This window comes from Petromyzon marinus, chromosome 3 (genome assembly GCF_048934315.1).
Source record: "Petromyzon marinus isolate PM22_M1 ecotype Great Lakes invasive population chromosome 3, UKy_Petmar_22M1.pri1.0, whole genome shotgun sequence".
In the NCBI taxonomy this organism is placed as follows: domain Eukaryota; kingdom Metazoa; phylum Chordata; class Hyperoartia; order Petromyzontiformes; family Petromyzontidae; genus Petromyzon; species Petromyzon marinus.
The window spans coordinates 10225780-10245342 of NC_133669.1; the positions used below are offsets into that span (position 1 = coordinate 10225780).

General features: G+C 44.8%; 1 protein-coding gene across 3 annotated transcripts in view; it reads left to right on the forward strand.

Annotated features, from left to right (window-relative positions):
* Nucleotides 1-2262: 2262 nt before the first annotated feature.
* Nucleotides 2263-19563, forward strand: part of LOC116953367 (glutamate receptor 4-like) — a 58832-nt gene continuing 41531 nt past the window's right edge. For all 3 annotated transcript variants that reach the window (XR_012946846.1, XM_032973517.2, XM_032973524.2), the window contains exons 1-2: nt 2263-2997; nt 16952-17110. Coding sequence is in view for 2 of the 3 variants with exons in the window: in XM_032973517.2 (XP_032829408.1) it covers nt 2712-2997; nt 16952-17110 (445 nt within the window). In the remaining variant the exon portion in view is untranslated. The remainder of the gene's footprint in view (nt 2998-16951; nt 17111-19563) is intronic.

Consider the following 19563-nt stretch of genomic DNA (forward strand, 5'->3'; position numbering starts at 1 on the left):
CCATTCCAAATCTCCTCTTGAGCAACGTGAATCTCACTTCAGCAATCCATTAGAAATGTTGACAAACTGATTTATACCTCGAGTCTCGAATCTAAATCTCAAATTTCCGGATCACACACTAAAAAATAAAAACTCGGCCTACTCAGCTATTGGTAGATTTTCTCCACAACACCACATCAATCAGAACCTGAATTGTTAAATCCAAGTATCACCTTACCAATCTCAATCTCTCCCATCTTAAATCTTAATCTAACCTCACAAATCGCAATCTCATTTGACAATTGCAATGCTCCCCTTTCACCAATATAAAAATCACCTAACCAATTCACCCAAGCCTCAACCTATCTCAACATGACTTCACCTATTTCAAGATGGTCTAAAATCTCAATCTCGTCCTACCAAATTTCTTCTCACCTCACTAATGTTCAAAATAAAATATAAATAACCCCCCCCACCCATATATTTTAAATATGTTATATTCGTTAAGTCATTAATACGAATGCCTTTCCACTTGGAAGTCAGCAGCCAGCAGTGCACCACCCTGTTGTCATCATAGAACAACACTGGGGGCTGACGGCACACCACTACTTCCTAAGGTATTTCATTGAATTATTTATCCACACTAGGGGAACGACTTTTATCTGCGCTGCTACTAGTTTTTTTCTTTGCTGTCAATCAAAACTAAAACGTTTAAGGCTCCGAGTTGGAATGTATCCATACTAAGCGAAAATAATAATATAATTATTTTTCATTGCAGTTACTGGTGAGCAGTGCAAGCTCGATGCTCTGGTCCCTTTCACATCCTCACCTCTCCAATTAAATTCTAACTCCAACTGTGCCAATCTCGCTTAATAAACCAATCTAAGTATCGCTTCACAAATCATAAACGTGATTTGTTAATCTCAATTTAGTGCAATCCAAGTCTCTCATTCATATAGATCTTCCCTCACACATTACCAGCTCAAAACACATCAATATTAATCTTAATAAATCTAAATATGCACTCACAAATCTGTAACTCTCATCACGAATGTCAATCTCACATCACCAATAAATTTTAATTCATGATTCTCAACCTCGTATCACAATTCTAAATCTGGCTTTACTAATCAAAAAATATAATTTCACTAATCATAAATGTAATCATATAATCTCAATATCATCCCGATAATCATAAACCTAATCAATAAATCTCAACCTCACCTTACAAATCTCAATTACGCCTGACAAATCTTAATTTCATCACCAATCTAAAATCTCGTATCTTAATGATGAAATCTTAATTATTAAATCTAAATGTCGCCTCACCATTCCAAGTCTCGCCTCACCAATCTCAATGTCACCTCACAATTATAAATATCACATCACCAATGGCATTCTCGCCTCACCAACCATGATCTTAATGAATACAATCTCAATCTCGCCTCACCAATCTAAATCTCTTTTCACTAATCATACAGAAACATCTCGTCTTACCATAAACCGAATTAGTCAACCCCCGATATTTTTCGTCTAAACAATCATAAACCGAATCATAAAATCCCAATATTGCCTTACAAAATCTTAATATCTCATCAGTGAATCTCAATCTCGCCTCACCAATCCTCCCCTTACCACTCCCTCCCCCCACCACTCTCATCACCCACCCACCACTCTAACCACTCCCTCACTCTCCCCCCCCCCACTCTCACCACCCCCTCCCCACTATTCCCCCCCCCCCCACCACTTTCACCACTCCCCCACACTCCCCCACTTTCCCCTCCGCCCACCACTCTCACCACTCCCCCACTCACCCCCCACCACTCTCACCACTCTCCCCCCCACCACTCTCACCCCCCCCCACCACTCTCACCACTCCCTCCCACCACTCTCACCACTCCCCCACTCACCCCCCACCACTCTCACCACTCTCCCCCCCCACCACTCTCACCCCCCCCCCCACTACTCTCACCACTCCCCCCACCACTCCCCCACTCTCCCCCCACAAATCTCCCCCCCCCCCACCATTCTCACCACCCCCCCACCACTCCCCCACTCTCCCCCCCCCACCGCTTCCCCACTCTCCCCCCACCAATCTCCCCCCCACCACTCTCACCCCCCCCCACCACTCTCACCCCCCCCCACCACTCTCACCCCCCCCACCACTCCCCCACTCTCCCCCCCACCCCCACCACTCTCCCCCCACTACTCTCACCCCCCCCACCACTCCCCCACTCTCCCCCCCACCACTCCCCCACTCTCCCCCCCACCACCCCCCCCACCACTCTCCCCCCACTACTCTCACCACCGTCTCTCTCTCTGGCGAGGAGGAAGCAGCAGCAGCAGCCATGGACCCCTCCTCGCTCTGTGCGCCCGGGCGCGCGAGCTGAAGCGAAGATTGTATTCTCCCCCACCACCACCACCACCAAACCCCATCTCCCGTCTGCGCAAAAATTAAATAATATACATTTATATAAACCCCCTCGTATTTAATTCAACATAAATGTTGCAATCTCAAGCGTCGAGCGTGAGCGACGAGGCGGTTGGTTAATATTTGGCGGTGTTCCCCCCTCTCGGTGTGGGTTTTTTTTTATTTTCACATTTTTTTTGGTCTCTCTCCCCTCTCCTCACTGTGACATTGTCGTTGTGGAGACGGGAGGAGCCGTGATTCAGGAGGAGGAGGAGGTGGTGGTGGTGCTGGTGGTGGTGCCGGGGTCGATGTCTCAGAGTCCATGACGACGGCGACGACGACGACCAAGACGATGGTGATGAGGAGGATGATGGTGATGATGATGGAAACGATGAGGATGACGATGGGGGTGATGAGGAGGGAGGGGGTGATGGCGACGGTGAGGATGGGCACGGGGGTGATGAGGAGGGAGATGACGATGGTGATGGGAAGACGGCCAGCGGGGATGGCGAAGGTGACAACAGCGCTGTGGTTGAAGGTGATGCTGGTGATGATGCTGGTGATGGCCAGAGCAACCGGCAGCACTTTTCCATCCTATGTCCATATCGGTGAGTTCGCCTTTCAGGTTTCGAGATCGTGTTTTAAGGTTCGAGATCGTGTTTTAAGGTTCGAGATCGTGTTTTAAGGTTCGAGATCGTGTTTTAAGGTTCGAGTCCGGATGCGCAGTTCCTGTGATGGATTTCAGAATCCGGATTATGCGTTTCGGTGTATGGGATCGGATCCGAATTAGCCTTTGGAGCATTTTAGTCCGGGGTTCTGATCCCTGTTTCATGTTGGGGTTTGGGTTCGAGTCCTGGTTGAGCGACCTCTGCCTGGCTTAAGAGCCCAGGTTCGGGTCTAGGGAAGGGGTTGTTAGCATTTCAGTCAGGGTGAGGGTAAATTTAAGAAGATGCCTGATTCAAGGTTCTGTATGGGGACCCGTTGTATAACTCGTGTTCGGTTGAATTGTGGGCCGGTCATAGTTCTCGGTTCGATTGAGTTTAAGGATCTGGAAATCATAATATAATGCGGGGTTAGAATCATCGGTAGGGTTCGAGGTTCGAGTCTGTGCCTGGGTTTGAGTAACTGGCAGGAATCGGAGGTAAGGTTCTGAGTCGTGGTCTGTTTAGAGTTCGGGTTGCGTTCTTAGTCTGATCTGCGTTGGGTTTAAGGATCTGGAGACCCATGATCCTCATTGCACGATGCGTTATTGGTTAGGGGTTCGGCTCTTGGCCCCCTAGTGGCTTTAAGTTCTAGGCCGGGTCATGGACACGGTTCTGAGTCTGGTTCGGCTTGCGTTCCCGGTCTGCTATGGTCTGTGTTGGGGGGGTTTAATGATCTGGGGAACCGCAGATCGTAAATACCACGCACGCAGAGTTAAGGTTAGGGGGTTAAGATTCTCAGAGTCTGGTTCGAGATCGTTTTTGCGGTCCTGGGTCTGGTCTGGTCCAGGCTGGGTTGGGTTTCCGTTCGCGTTCGGGCCCAGAGAATATTTTGCATGTAACGAGCATGAAATTGTAAAAAAAATGTAGAGCGTGTGCACGGTCGTGTGCATTGCGGGGATGGAGCGGCGTGGAGCGACAGGAAATGAATATAAAGAGGGGCTGCAATAAGAAAGGGATGAATTAAAAATTGATGAAGAGAAAAAAATATATATCTCACAATGCGACGAGCGGCGCGGAACGTGCGCGGAATGCAGACGAGAAGACACGGGCGTGCACACACACACAGGAAGAGAGCGACACACAGGCCGACAAAGATGCCCTCTCACCACCACCACCACCCGTATAGCCTTTAACAAGACTGCTGGAGAGATAATTGCGAGCACATATGAAGGCGGGCACGGCACACGTGGGAGTTGGATGGCTAGCACCACGCCCGGCCGCCTTTGTCTCCCCAGTGTTGATGTTTACGCAACGCACCAGGTAGTAATTTCAGGCTGAGTCTACCTATAGGGGATGCTCAGGACCGGTACAGGTAATCGTCACTGATTGTCGGCCGTGAACGGGAATTGAACTCGGGTTGCCGGGTTCGTAGCGCATTGCGCTAACCACTGCGCCACCGCTCCCCATACACACGGGCACATTCGTAAACACACGCAGAAATAGACACACGCAGACATTCGCACGCATATACGCACACAGCCACACACTCATACACACTTTATATTTATAGAGCGCCTTCACTCAAGGCATGTATATATACAGTACACGCATTTACCCGTACGACCATATACATAGACATATACTGTACACACAAGCACAAAGATCCTCCCCTAAAGCCTTAACATTGGTGGGGCAAGTCCTGTGAGCAAGCACCTACCCAACGCTGTGATGGCGCACGAAATGTTGGTGTGGCTAGCTAGCACAACACCTGGCTGCCTTCGTTTCCCCAGTGATAATGTGTACACATTGCGCCTGATACTAATTTAAGGCTGAGTCGACGGACGAGATGTCGAGGGTCCGATTTAGATATCACTTGCCCACTTAGGTCAGCCGCGGATGGGAATTGAACGCAGCACGCCGGTTATCCTCGCTGTTTCCCGTACCACAGTGCCACATAAACATGATTAAACACACATATAACACACATATATACTCTATGCTAGTCAATCCATGCAGTATATAATAAGGTGGTGACATCCATTTTATAATCTTGCTCCTATGGGCATTTGAATCTGTTGTTTAGATTTTGCCTAAAATCGACTCCCTGCTGACCTAGATTTTTGACGTTAACTATCTTGTGTGTTTGCCTGTAATTAGCTTTGCATTCAAAGTGAGGGCCAATGATAACATTCAGGGAAGGAGCAGTCTGAAAACCACAATAGACACTCCGTGGAAGGAGAGATATACCAAGAAACTGATAATAGCAGCACCAAACAATGAACACAGAAGACATTGCAAACAATGGGAGCACGATAAAAGCAAAAAGGAGGTTGATGGTTGGCAATTGACAAAATGAAAGCCATTGGGGAGAAAGATGGAATCATAACACACGATAGAATCTTAAAGTTTGTGGAATAATTGTATGCATATCTCTTTATCAAAATTATCGAATGGGAATCGAGCTGTTTTTTCGGATGAAGGGGAGGAAGTTTCAGATGTTATATTTGAAGAAGTGCACTCTGCCCTTCAATAACCAACAGAGGGAAAAAACCCCGGCCTTAAATTATTCAACTGTGGACAACATGGACACCAAAGAAGTACATAATAAATTATCAGACCAATTTACTAAATGTTTACACAGTAATGAAATATCTGACTCATGGATGGATAAATGATTCTTATATTAAAAAAGGATGATAAAAACCCACTTATATTTTTACATTTCCATCGGACTTATTAACATGTGCAAATATTGCTCACAAAGATCACTGGGGAAATGAAGAAATACATTTTTTGAGACCAAGCAACAACATGAGCAAGACAGGCGTACGAAAGGTTTCTCTTCCATGAATAACAATGCATACTATCAATCAGATTCTGGAAGAAAAAAGATGAAAATCAAACACCATAGTGCCTGGCTATTGTAAGACTTTAAAAAGGGCATTTGGCACAGTGGAAATGGTGCAAGTCTTCCAAGCTCTTACAAACCCGAGGCCTAAATGGAATATAATTTAGACATGCAACTTAAAAAATAAAACATTTACACAAATGGAACTGCTTCGCTGGGATTGTATGAAGAAAGAAAATACTGTACATGTAAAATAAGCAGCAGACAAAGAAGACAAGTTTTAGGCAAGATATTCACAGTGATAGTAGATGTCTTAGAAACATTGGAAGCGGATAAAAAAAAGTTATAAATATAGAATGGAAAGTATGTTACCCCCCTCCCCATCTCAGATTGGCTGATGTCATGCCAAACGAGCAACAGGAATTTACTGAAACTTTAGGTGGGAAGAGTGCAACGTTCGGTTCAATATAAATATTCTACGAGCAAATCAGTGTCACAGACAATTGAATATATGTATACACATGTGGAGGACACAATGTTTGTGATGACAAGGATATTGTGTCAAGTAAGCCGAGGGTTCTGTATTAAATTAGACGAGGTTTCTATATAATATGAGACAAGGATTCTGTACTGGATGAGGCAATGGTGGCAAGATGTTAACTACCTCGCCTGGTATGCAGGAGATCGTGGGTTCGATCCCGACCCTGATGCCTGTAAATTTGGAGTTTGCATGTTATCCTCGTGGTTGGGTGGATTTTTCTCATTTATAAACATGCGTTTAGAGTATTTGGCTGCTATAAATTTCCACAAGCTACTTCGTTGAGCTATCATTTGCGGCCAGGTCGCTTCTGAAAAAGAGGTATATAGCTCAGTGGGCCCTACCTGGTGAAATAAAAAAAATTGTAATAGTATTGGAAGAGACAAGGGTTCTGTATCAGATGATACAAGGGTTCAATATAGGATGAGATTGGAAGTACTTGTCAGGGCAGATACATTTGACGAGTCAAGGAATCTGTGACGTGCGAGTTGAGCCTTGATAACCTTGTCTCATCCCACGTAGTAGATACCTTGTGTCACATCACACCTCCACACACACACATGGACACCTGTGGACGTGAACAGTCGTGCACACTGCTTCACTCCCACGCTTCTGCTGTAGTTAACGCATGTGAAGAAGACATAAGCAGCACTCACAATGCAGTTGGGTCGGGTCTGAGATGGCAATTGATGATCGTCTGGATTGTGTTCAGATCTGGCCTCGTTTAATCTCCAGTTCTGGTGTGGTTGGGTCCCCGGTTTGTGCAGGACGGATTCCAGGTCTGATGAGGTCGGGACCGAGTTTGGGACTGATTGAATCCTGGTTTGGTCTGGGTCCCTGGTTTCCCTGCGTTTGGAACCGGCTGTGTAGTACACATAAACCCCGAATTCCATACACCCTAAAGACACCCTGGATATATGTTCAACCTTTGTAGTATATTCACAGCTGGTTTAAGTATTCACCACTCGTCTTGGTTATTTGAACACATTTTACCACAATGGTCAGTACTGCTTTGCGAAGGTAGGGAGCAAATAAGTGCGTAAATAGAGTACAACAATGGATACATTTTCAGCCACCGTATATCCACTGCTGGATGACGACCTTCAGACTTTGCCGTCATCCCTCACAATCCCGTGATACCACGATCCTTCTTACTCCTGCACATGAGCGGATCTCATCACTCCATTTTAACAGTGGTTGGCCTCGCATGGATTCCGTCCATTGACTGTCATTCTGTCACCATTCTCGTCCATCTGCCCTTCTAGCGATGTGTCTTGGCCAATCCCACTGGCTTTTCTTCGCGGTCAGTATTCATCAGTGACTGTCAGTCTTGCCCAGTCACACGGTGACTGCGCATGCTCGTAACAGTCCAGAATAGATAAGCAGACAATATATCTTTCATAACATTTGTCCCTATACATACACAAAAAAATATTTACACAACCCATCGGCACTACGGCCTTCTGGGAGTGAATAATTTCAGCAGCATTGACCGTTTTTGACAAAGAGCCTCATCAGCAGTCAGGTTTGCTTGAATCAATGCTGATGAACTGCCAGATGTTATAGGACAAGGACCGTCTCTTTAAGATATGGGTCCTAGAGCGAGTGCTTCAAGGTCGCGTTGCTAAGGAACGGGAGGTTGTTGCACCATCATACTCGACATCATCACCACCATCATCACCATCATTAATTAACCGCATTTGTTGAATTACTCAAGTTAATTCACAACCCGCATATGTATTACACGTCCCCCATATCAATCTTAATTAACTAACAACCAGCATCACCACCGCGGTCACCATCGTCACGAACAAAACTCTATTATAGCATTTACGATTTATACAAATAATATGCAAACGTAACCTTTATGAGTTCATGCTAATGGGATTAATGTGACAGAACGAGATGGAACAATGAGAGACGGAACAGTTGCAAACCAGTCAGAACCAGTCAGAACAACACGAGACAATTACAAACTAAATGGAGGATATACAAGAGAGACCTAGCAACTAAAACAACATTAAAAGACAACAACATCCAGACAGACAATGCAAACGAACGACAGAACTGGACAGTGCAATATTGATGATGATGATGACGGTGGTGGTCATGATAATGAGTGATTAAACAAATTCGAGTTGTTAATTGATGGTGATGGTGATGATGAGGACGTGTGGAATACTGATGCGGGTTATTAATTGATTTGAGTAAGCAAACAAATGCGGATTCTTTATGATGCAGAGGTAGAGTAGTTGAATGATGGTTGTAAATCATACGCTGTCATGTGCACACTCATTTAGAATAAATACTGGAATTGGCACAGATTTATATTAATTAAAGATGTCGAGTATTATTAACCGAGCGATACGTGCGTCGAATGCGTGTGTAATAAGGGAATTCGGGATCTAGATGCTGCATGTAATGGGTTCACGTGGCCCCTGCAACCCACTGGAGGCGCCACCCCATCGACGCAATGTGAAAAGAAAGTTAATTTAATCCTTAAAATCAATTGCACAGTACTATACATGCCCGGCCGCCTTTGTCTCTCCTTTTGCTGAACTTGGTCAACACACCATCACTGCAGAGCCGACCGAGAGTAAGCCCGAGGCGGGTTCAGACACCACGTGCCCACTGATGGTGAATTGAATCGAAATATCGTCAGGAACCACTACAACACCCACCCGCACAGTGTGAATGGTGATTGTCTGAAGGGGTGTCAGGCCAGTAGTATCTGATGAGTTGTGAGTGTCTTGTGAGTGTCAGGTGCATTGTGTGGGTCTCCGGAGTATTTGGTTAAACGATTAAAGTTAAAAAATATATATAGGCACCACATGTGAGACAGATTGACCACAATATCGTCACACACGAGGACATAGGGGATAGATCCCAGTGTATCCATATGGGCTATCGTGTCAGGTGCTGTTAAGGCCTGGTGCCACGCACGGAAGTGGTGTGGCCAGGACCATGCCCATCCGCCTGTCTCCCAAATGCTAATGTTTTTCCAGACCGCACCAGGTATTCAGTTAAGGCCGAGTGGATCTTGGGAAACCTCAGAAGCAGCTCAGATATCACACAACCGTAAGCGTCGTTTTATGATTGTTAACATTCGGCCTACCTCTCTACCCTCTCATGTCATTCTACTCTCCATGTCCTCGCCTACATCTCACTTCGAGTCCCCTCCCCACGTTTTCTTACATCTCATCTCATGCTATCCCCTTCCCCGTGCTCTCCTACGTCTCATCTCGCTCTACTCCCCCTCCCTGTGCTCTCCTACCTTTCCCCTTTTCATCTCACTCAACTCCCTGCCACGAACTCTTCACTCCTGCAACCAAAGCTTTCTGTTGAAGCCCCCCCCCCCCAGTCAATCTTAGCTCGGTGGAATGTCAATCATTCTCCCCTGCTGTATACATCTGCTGCATTCATAGTCTTAACGCCATTCGCCGAGCAATCGGTGCTGTCGACTCCCTGCTCTCGTTCAAATCAGGACCCAATACCTTCGATATTTCCTCTGCTTGACCGATGGCCTCTGTCTATGAAATAAACGTAAGTGGTTTCCGTACATCGTCTTGCAATACAGCCAAATTTATACCCTACGTAATTCCGCATTGTTTATTGCATTAAATATAGAGTAATATTAATCCGGCACGAATATATTTGACAGAAATAGGACAATTTAATGAAGCTGACACATTTATTTAACTTACCCATTGCGTTTATAAATCTCACGCTACCGTCACACTTGGTGGGGGAAATGCACTCGTGGATCTTTGTAGGCAAGGGTTGACGGATCACATAGAGATGAGTAAACCTTCCAAACAAGCTGGGATACGAAGGGGACTATGCAGATTTGCAGAGGAGATGGCAATACTTGCAAGGATGTGCATGATCCTCTCCGTATAGCGCACCTTTTGAATGTTATGTAACGCGTACGTGCACTGGGTTTTCTCTGACATGAAACCAAAAATGAATGGAAATGGTCGTGCATCCCCATGTTGCAGGACTCTTTGAAAAAGTGTCTTGACTCAGCGAAGCTTTCCTAGATATAATATATAAAATGGAAAATAATTTGCATCTCATTGGCAATCCATTGCTCTTTGAAAGAAAGTCTCCTTCCACCGTGATGGCCATGGGAGTTGTTTGATCATAACTCACGCTTTTCAGTGTGAAATCGTGAAGAGTTTGGGGCCCAGTATCGGTTCACAATGTACCTTATATGTGTGCATATGTAATGTATGCAGATAAAAGTAATTATACATATGCACATAAGTGCACGGCATAAGTGCACGGCATACCTACGTACAACACACATGCTTAAGTCACAATACAAACACAAAACAAATACGCATGTGTACATACACGCGTAGTTGTGTTGTGTCTATGTATGTCCGCGTGTGCATACATATGTGTATGAATATTGGGAATGTCTTCGCAATGTTAAAGTAATCCTGAAAAATCTCAAAATAGGGCCTAGACATCAAATTCCAGGTGATCCGAAAATGTTTCTATTTTAGAAATAAAAAATGGAAAGCGAATTCACTTTCATCGTGGCGCGTCCACACTCTTCCCACAAAAATGTTTCGACTTTGCATGACATCACCTTTGTTAGCACTAATACATTTACAATGCAAGTTATCTGAAATCCACCCCCCCCCCATCTTCCGCCCAAAATAAATAAATCTGAATTCTCCTTAAAAAGCAGAAAAATCTAAATCTGATTTTTATTTAAAAAAATTCGTCCCTAGTGTGTATTCGAGTCTGGAGAGTGGTTGCGTAGTGTTAAGTGTCCTGCAATCCAATTACAACGACCTGTTTTATTCGAGGCCATAATCAACAACAGTGGCAATTGATATCTGAACCGGTCTTGGACCACCCCTCGGTCAACTCAGCCTCAAATGAGTAGCTACTAGAGTGTGTAAACACTGAGGAAAATGTGGCCAATGGTGAACCTGACCGCACCACCCAATTGTGTGTTGCATCGGTCTTGATAGGTGCTCGCTTACAACGTTTGCACCAACACTCTGTATGGCTAAACCAGTGGACATTTGTCTTCTTTCCTGCTCATCACCAATACCATTGACGATTATCTGACCCAATCATTGGCCTCTCATTGGCCGAATGAAGCCTCAAATGTGTACTTGGTGTGATGTGCAAACATCACCACTAGGGAGACTTCATAGGTGCTCACTAACGGCACTTGCCTCAAAAGTCTGTTAAAGCTAAAACCGGGATATTTGTCTTTGTATGTAAATATGTTTGGGCAAATCAGGTCTACAGTAGGTCATGATGTCAAGGACATAAACTCACATTTGCTGTTCCACCCCTTACATATTCCAGCAGATGTTATCTCTTGGGCCTGGCATGCATTCAAGGTGTTGTGTGGATGTGCCGATGACAGAACAGCATGTCGGTAATTATAAGTCCATGAGCCGCACTAAAACCTAGCAGCCTCCTGCCGCTATCATTGAGCTGATTTTACCTATGCTTCCTAATCCCTCTCACCCAGGTGCTAGCTTTATGACCCATTTGGGCATTTACTTTACCTATTAAGATGACTTTGTCTCACGGGGCCACTTTAACCAACACCTGGCGTCTGACTAATGAGCCTTGCCTTCATTCCTCTATGGATGTTCATTTTTTAGTGGGGGCATAGGCAGCCACCACCACCATTCCTCATCTCTCGTTGGTGAGGAGGAAAGGCTACCAGCCCCTCACACCAGACCAAAGTCAATGTTTTTTTCCTATTCTATTTTGGATTTTATAAAGCACCTTTCACTAAGGTGCGTGACAATGCTTACCGACTATGGTACAAAATGGCAAGATTAGGGTTGGGATCGTGTAGTGACTAGGATGGAGGGAGTGAGGTGGAAGCCACGGTGGTGGGGGCATTAGGGGCGTTAGGTGGTGCTGGTGTGGATCTAGATGCCACACAACGATAATCAGCCAATATCAGCATTTTTCACAACGCACCACAGTTTCACAATTTAGCACCACGATGAGGTGGGGGTTGTTTGGATGAGCTGATCTGTCCGCTGACCATTAGCTAGTTATATTTAAGATGCTTGTGCTGTACAGCACTTCCACTGTGGGGGATAGGTGTCCATCTTGGACTCCATTTAAACCCACAATAGCCTGGTATCAGCTAGCTCTTGGAATTGAGAAGTTAAGGACTGTTTGCAGTAGGAATTGGCATCTTCCTTTCCTTACGATGTTGAGGGGAAATGGATGAGGTTCAGGACTCTGGCTGATGCAATTGATGTGAGTTAAATTGGATGCCTAATAAGCCCTCCTCATAATAACTGACTGATGTATTCCAGATATCTGAAAGTGGCAGGTGCATTCTCAACATGTACAATATCCCATGTCCAAGAATAAAGAGGCTTACGTTCAGAAGTTTAGAGTCTTTTTTCACTAACAAAATCTTGTGGTTGCCGATTCCTGAGGAGATGGAAACTGTCTCAATGGCCCATAACAACAAATCACTCTTTGAAAACTAATTTCTTTCAAACAGATTTTTGTGTTTAGTCTGTTGTCCTTGCCCCGCACCTCAGATTAGCATGGTTGGCTACGAACGGTGCAAAATAAGTTAAACATACATACTCTTTAATAGCATCTAAAAAGTGTATTTTCAACATCACCCCTATTACCATCCTGAAAGGAAACAATGACAATCTGATCAACTCCCAAGATCAGGTATGTAGATTTGATGAACATTCCTGTGAGTTCTAGAGATATGGATAACTTCTCAAGCCATACAGCACCATGGGACAAAGGGGGAGGAAGGAGGACTGATCCTTAGAGAGTTTACATTATGAGACCTCCTTTGCCAGTAACAAGATATAGTAATAGTTTTTTACCCTTTTATCTGGCACAAAAACTGACACCTTTATACAAGGGATCATGTTTGCAAAAAAGACAACTCTGATAATATGCACTGTCCTTGAATTTGATTGGTCCACACCCGAGACGGCTTTTCTTAGTCTCCACTGGTGTTGGACCGGAAGACACCAAAAGGCGTACAACTCAAAAACAGCGCACTATCAGAGTATTGAGAGCTCGGGGTAAGCACTTAAATTATGAGACCTCCTTTGCCAGTAACAAGATATAGTAATAGGTTTTTACCCTTGTGCCAGATAAAATGGTAAAACCCTATTACTATACCTTAGAGAGTTTTTGAGCCTCAAACGTTGGAGAAAATAGTTACCCCTTGTGAGTGTCTGGCTTATGTGACATCTGCAATCTGAAGCCTGAGACCAGGTAAAGTGTTGGACAGGGATGACCTCCAAAGTGAACTGCTGAAGCAGGGTAGTGAATGCGTGCAAGATGCCTGACTTAAATCGTTCAATCTAATTGAACCACAGGACAGGTTCTGCAGGATTGGAAGGATGCACTGGTTGCCCCCTTTTTAAGAAAGGGGATCACATTGTAAAAAACACCAGGGCATTTCCCTCCTTAGTTTGCCAAGAATGGTCCTGGCAAAGGATTATTCATTGTGTTGCCAAGCACGCTGAGAAGCTTGCGAAGGCCCAATTTGATTACAGGTAGGGGTGCCCCAGCAGACGCCATATTCCCTGTCCATCTGTTACAGCAGAGGTGTAGGCAATTGCAATGGGTCCTATAGCTCTGCTTTATTTGACCTGGTTAAGGCTTATGATATCATCAATAAGCCAGTACTCGAGGGGTGTTCTGTGTATAAGGTTGCTTATTAAAGTAAATTATTTGTTTGTGACTGTGTGTGTGTATATATGAGTGTGGGTATGAATGGAGAGCGGTAGTGAGTGGGCAGCCGTAGTGTAGTGGTTAGCGCGCTGCGCTACGAACCCAACCACCCGAGTTAGATTTCCGCTCACGGTCGCCTCCAGTGACGATCTGAACCAGTTTCTTGGGCCTTCCCTAGATCGACTCGGGAAACAAAGGCGGCCAGACATGGTGCTGTGTTGTGCCGGCCTTCATAGGTGCTCACTAACAGTACTTGCTCCTACAGTCTGTTAAAGCTATACGGATGATCTTTGTCTTTGTTATGTATATGACTGTGTGTGTGTATGTATGAGTGTGTGATTATCTAAAGCTGGGTCGATGGTTCAATTAAGCGATGGAGATGCCCCGGGGGCACAACCCCTCCTCTCACCCATTGACAGGGTGGGGGGAGGGGTGCTTCCTGTGGACAACGCATGCATGTCGCCGTGTGTCTCTCTGTTGTCTCGTCGTCTTCTTTCGTATGCCTGCTGATGTCGATGCAGAGCAACAACGACAATTTCACATCCAGGTGGTCAAGCCAGATAACCGTGTCAGGAGCAGCGGAGTGTATCGCTGTTACGTCTCCTTCGTATTTGTGGATCAGGGATTGCGTCGTTATATGTTGCACGGTCCGTCCTGGATGACCACAGCTGCACACTGGACAATTAAAAAAAAATTCCGTATGTGCATCAGGTATCCACATCTGCCATGGTTTGTCCTCATGCGGTTTCGGGAGGACCATGAGCTTCGTGGAAGACCCTTGTTTCTCCCCGTGTATGAATTTCTCCATGTCTCTATATGTTTACAATTTCTTCATGTATCCCGATTCTCCATGTCTCCACGTGTCCTCGTGTCTCTTTGTCTCTCTGTCCCAATGTCTCTGTTTCAATGTGCCCCTGTTATTTTAGTGTTCCTGTGTTGCCACGTGTCCCCTTGCCTTTATATGTCTCTCATGTGCTCCTATATCTCCATGCCTTTGTGCCCGTATCTATATTTGTCTACAAGTGTCCTAACTAATTGGCTGTATCGGGTGGTGGCGGGTTTAACGACACATTTATATTTACGTGATCTAATCCAAATAACCTCTATTATGGATACTATTGGTCGCGAAAGCCTACGTGTTATACTGTCTACAAGTGTATTTGTGCATGTCTCCATGTCTGCCTTCTACTCTTAACCACCAGCCATCATTCCTTTGAATTAGTTAGCATCGATTGAGATAAGCATTTTAAAAAGCAAGAAATAGATTGTAAAAAAATAATTCAGTCGGAAAACATACGCATATGCATGGATTATGTAATGCGTTCCAGCATGCGTTTGTTTTCGTTTGAATTTAATTAACAGTACTGAAGCCATATTTGCATGAGTCATGATGGATGCCTCACCCTTCCCCCACGTTACAGACAGGGTGAATAGCACTTGAGACCCTTTTATAACGCTTTCAACCTTAGTTGAAAGTGTAATTTACCATCTGCATGGCATGTCGGAATAGCGCTTGACTTAAAGTCAGAAAGACAGCAGTTAATTAATCCCAATCATCCCTCTGGGGTCATTAAAACGAGTACCAGTTTGTGGGGGAAGTCAACAGTGATTGTCCTTTGGACATACAAGTCCTGGGCATAGAAGCGTGGAATTTACACCAGTGGTTGAGGGTTGTAATCTAATCTCAATTGAAGAGGAAACCATTTAGACTTTTCTGACCGTTTATTATCATTTTTTTAAAATGTGTACATACATTTAAAATAATGTGTTTTTAAACGTTCCCACGGCTCCACTGTTTTTTGTTTTGTGGCTTTTATATTTTCACCATTTTGTCCTATTTGTTTTCAAGCCCCAGTCTCCATTGAACATTGTTTTTTGCATCAATAAGCCATCTCCCGGTTGTAAATTATTATTTTATTTACAACCGGGCAACAGCACATTGCCATTAATCAATCCAATGTTGGATGAAGGCCTCTCCATGCTGTGTCGGGCATGGGGGGCTGTTTGATTTTGCTTCACCACGCTGGTCAGTGCGGTTTGGCTCAGCAAGGGGCCTAAGACCAGAGGAGATGTCACTCGTCAAGGATCTTAGCCATAGCCAGGAGTCCCACCCAGGTTGCTGGGTTCATAGCGCCACATCTTTGCTCCACACTGGTTGGGGAAGGAAAAAAATGAAATGGTCAGCACTTTGATCAATATAGTGCTGGATGAAGGCCTTTTTTTGCTGATCATATAAAACGTTGGTTCTTTTATATCAGCATTTTCTTTATATGTTGCACCATTAAATATCCAAAATGTGATATCCAATTTGTAACTTAATAATATACCTCGCTATATAAAATATTTACAATGGGGGGGGACAATGTTTTGGTCGAGGGACTAGAGTTAGGGTTTGTGTTGGAGTGAGAGTTCGTGTAGGTCAGAGGCTCAATGATGATGATTATTATTATAAGAGCCCCATTTCCTGTCACGGAGCACGCGGCCTCCTCCTTTATTGCCTACTGCTCCAGGAAGGCGACGTGATTCCTTTAGTTTACTGGAAGGAAGGGTGTGATGCCCATTAGCCTTCTTTATTCCTTTGACCATACTTCACCTAATGATGTCCTCACGTCTTTCCCAGATTTCACTCTCGAATGTACCTCTGTTCATGTTTCCCTTGTCCCCTTCTTGTCTAAATGTATCCCATGTCTCTGTGTGTCCCTGTCTCAGTTTGTCATGTGTCTGGGCATTCCCCCACGTGTCTCTGCGTGTTACCTATCTCAGCGTGTCCTGATGTCCCATTCACCATGCCTCTGTGTGGCCTCGCGTGTCTCCAGGAGCCCTCTTCATCCCGCACATGGAACAGGAGTACGAGGCGTTCCGCTTCGGGATTTATCTGCACAACAGCGACCCCAACATGACCATGGCGCCCTTCCAGCTGCAGTCTCGCGTCGACCACCTGCATTCGGCCAACAGCTTCGACATCACCAACGCATGTAGGCCTCATCATCATTGGCATCACTAACATATCATCGTAAATATCATTAAAAAAGACATGATACCGACAATACTGTCATAGCCATCACCAATATTATGGAGGCGACATTACCCACATCAGCATCATCATCATCAATAACATAATGACTAAAAAAACATTAATGTGGCAATATCACCAACATCAACAATGATATAACAGACTCTTAATATCATTAGCATTAGCAAAATACCACTGATATAGCCATCACCAACAGTTGTGGGTGACATTGATAACATCATCACCAATATCATTAATAGCATAATGAACAACATTGTAAACAATAACATCAACATTATAGCCATTGCAAACCCTGTAGGCCATTATTGTCATCATCAATAGCATGAATATGAATAACATCTACAGAATAGTGCATGACACTACCAATATCACTATCAACACAGCCACCACCACTAACACCATCAAACATATCTCTAACCATCACAGCTACTGTCACCTCACAACATTGTGTGTGTAACCATGTGTACGTGTGTAACCATGTGTATGTGTGTGAACACATTATGTGTCGGTGTGTGCGTCTATGCTGTGGTCAGGTGCGAGCGGTTGGTAACCTTTCCACCTCTTAAATTTCATTATCAGAGAACCACATGAGAAAATCAAAAATAAGTATACACTTGAGGTCCCCTGGGGGCAGACATCTATTCTAGCATATCCTCTGGCCAAATCACTTTTGGCAATGCCTAGGGATTAAAACCCATAAACTATTACTGCTTGGACGTCTGTGGAATAGAGGAGGCCCAGTTGACTGGGTTCTGTCTCCAGTCACCGCGAGCGGTGGACAGTTATCTCAGGCCAGGGTAACAGCAAACAAAAGGGAGTTTTCTTACTATTGAACAAAAAAACATTAAGGGTGTGTGGCAGCGTGTCGGTGAGGGGTGTGAGGTGATACTCAAGTCTGTTATGGGAGTATCCCTCCATCAACAGAAGGCGAACAATGATGGTGGTGGGGTTGCCTACACTCCAACTGAAGGTGAACATCTGTGGATTGATGCAGGCAAAGCTGTAGAGATGCTTTCTAAAACTTTCTGTCTGAGTTGTTGGCTAAAGTGGCCTCTTGGGGCAGACATCTTAATTGGGGTGACTTTAATAGTCGAGTGGGTTGTGGACGCCTAGCGCTTGTGTGGAAGTGATTATAAGGCATGATCAGTTCAATATAAAGAGTGGAAGGCTGCGGAATCCTGGACAGCTCACAGACTTGTGATCACGCCTTTCCGCCACCAGTGCATCCACAAAAAAACATCTTGGGTGCTTGCTGGGTAAATCGTGAATATCTGTTGGACTATACGGTGGTAGAACAGTTAGAGTAAGTGCATACCGTTGAAACTGATCAGTCCACTAATCAGTCCACTGATCATTGGCTTGCCATCTGTAAGATGTGCCTACTGTTTTTCCACCATGGGGGGGGGGGGGGAGCAATCAACTCGGACCCCATTCAACCCAACAGTAGCCTGGTCTCATCCAACTGCATTACATCTCAAGTGAGAATTTGATCAACGATTGCAGCTTGTACTGACTTATTTATCTCAATCCCCCTAACGTCGAGCAGAAAGGGGTGAGGTTTAGAACTTTGGCTTATGCAGCCGTTATGGTTGCACGGGATACCGAATCCAGACCTCCCCAGAAACTCAGGTTGGTGGAGGAGGTGGCAGGCCTATTTTCACCATATACAACATATCATACCCCCGGGAATCAGGAGACATCACAACCTTCATTCGGAGGTTTAAAGAGTAATTTGGTGCTGTAGGGATGTACGGTGGTCAAGAAATGCTGAGCTGGAAACTGTTTCAGCACTTCATGATCACAAATAATTTGTTAATGCCATCTATACTTAAGTTCACAGCACCACCACAATTACCATCCTTAAATGAGAAAATGGTAATTAGATATCTGAACTCGATGACCAAGTCTGTAGATTTTCTTAGAATATTTGTGAGGTTTTGGAAGCGGGGACCCCCACATCCCAAGCAAAAATGACTCTGCAAAGGATGTGGAGCCCCAAAGGTTGGAGGAATAAAATGTTCCCTGTGAGCGGCTGGCTGGTATGCCTTCTGCTGTGGAGGTGCACAGAGCAATCCGTAGCCTGAGACCAGGTAAAGGGTCAAGCAGGGATAACCACTTAAGCGAATTTCCAAGGGTTTGTGCCGATTGTGTGGAGGCTGCCTTATATGACATCGTAAAATCTGTTTAGACCACTGAATGGTTTTTGCAGAATTGTAAGGAAGCCACGGTGTTCCTTTTTGGAAGAAGGGAGATGGGCATTGGTTTTAACAACTACTGCAGCATCTCCCTTAGCTTGCAAGGAAAGGATAATTCATTGTCTTGCGAGGCATCCTGACAAGCGTGTGGAGCCGCAATGTGGATTCAGTTATAGTCGACCCCGCACTGATGCCATAC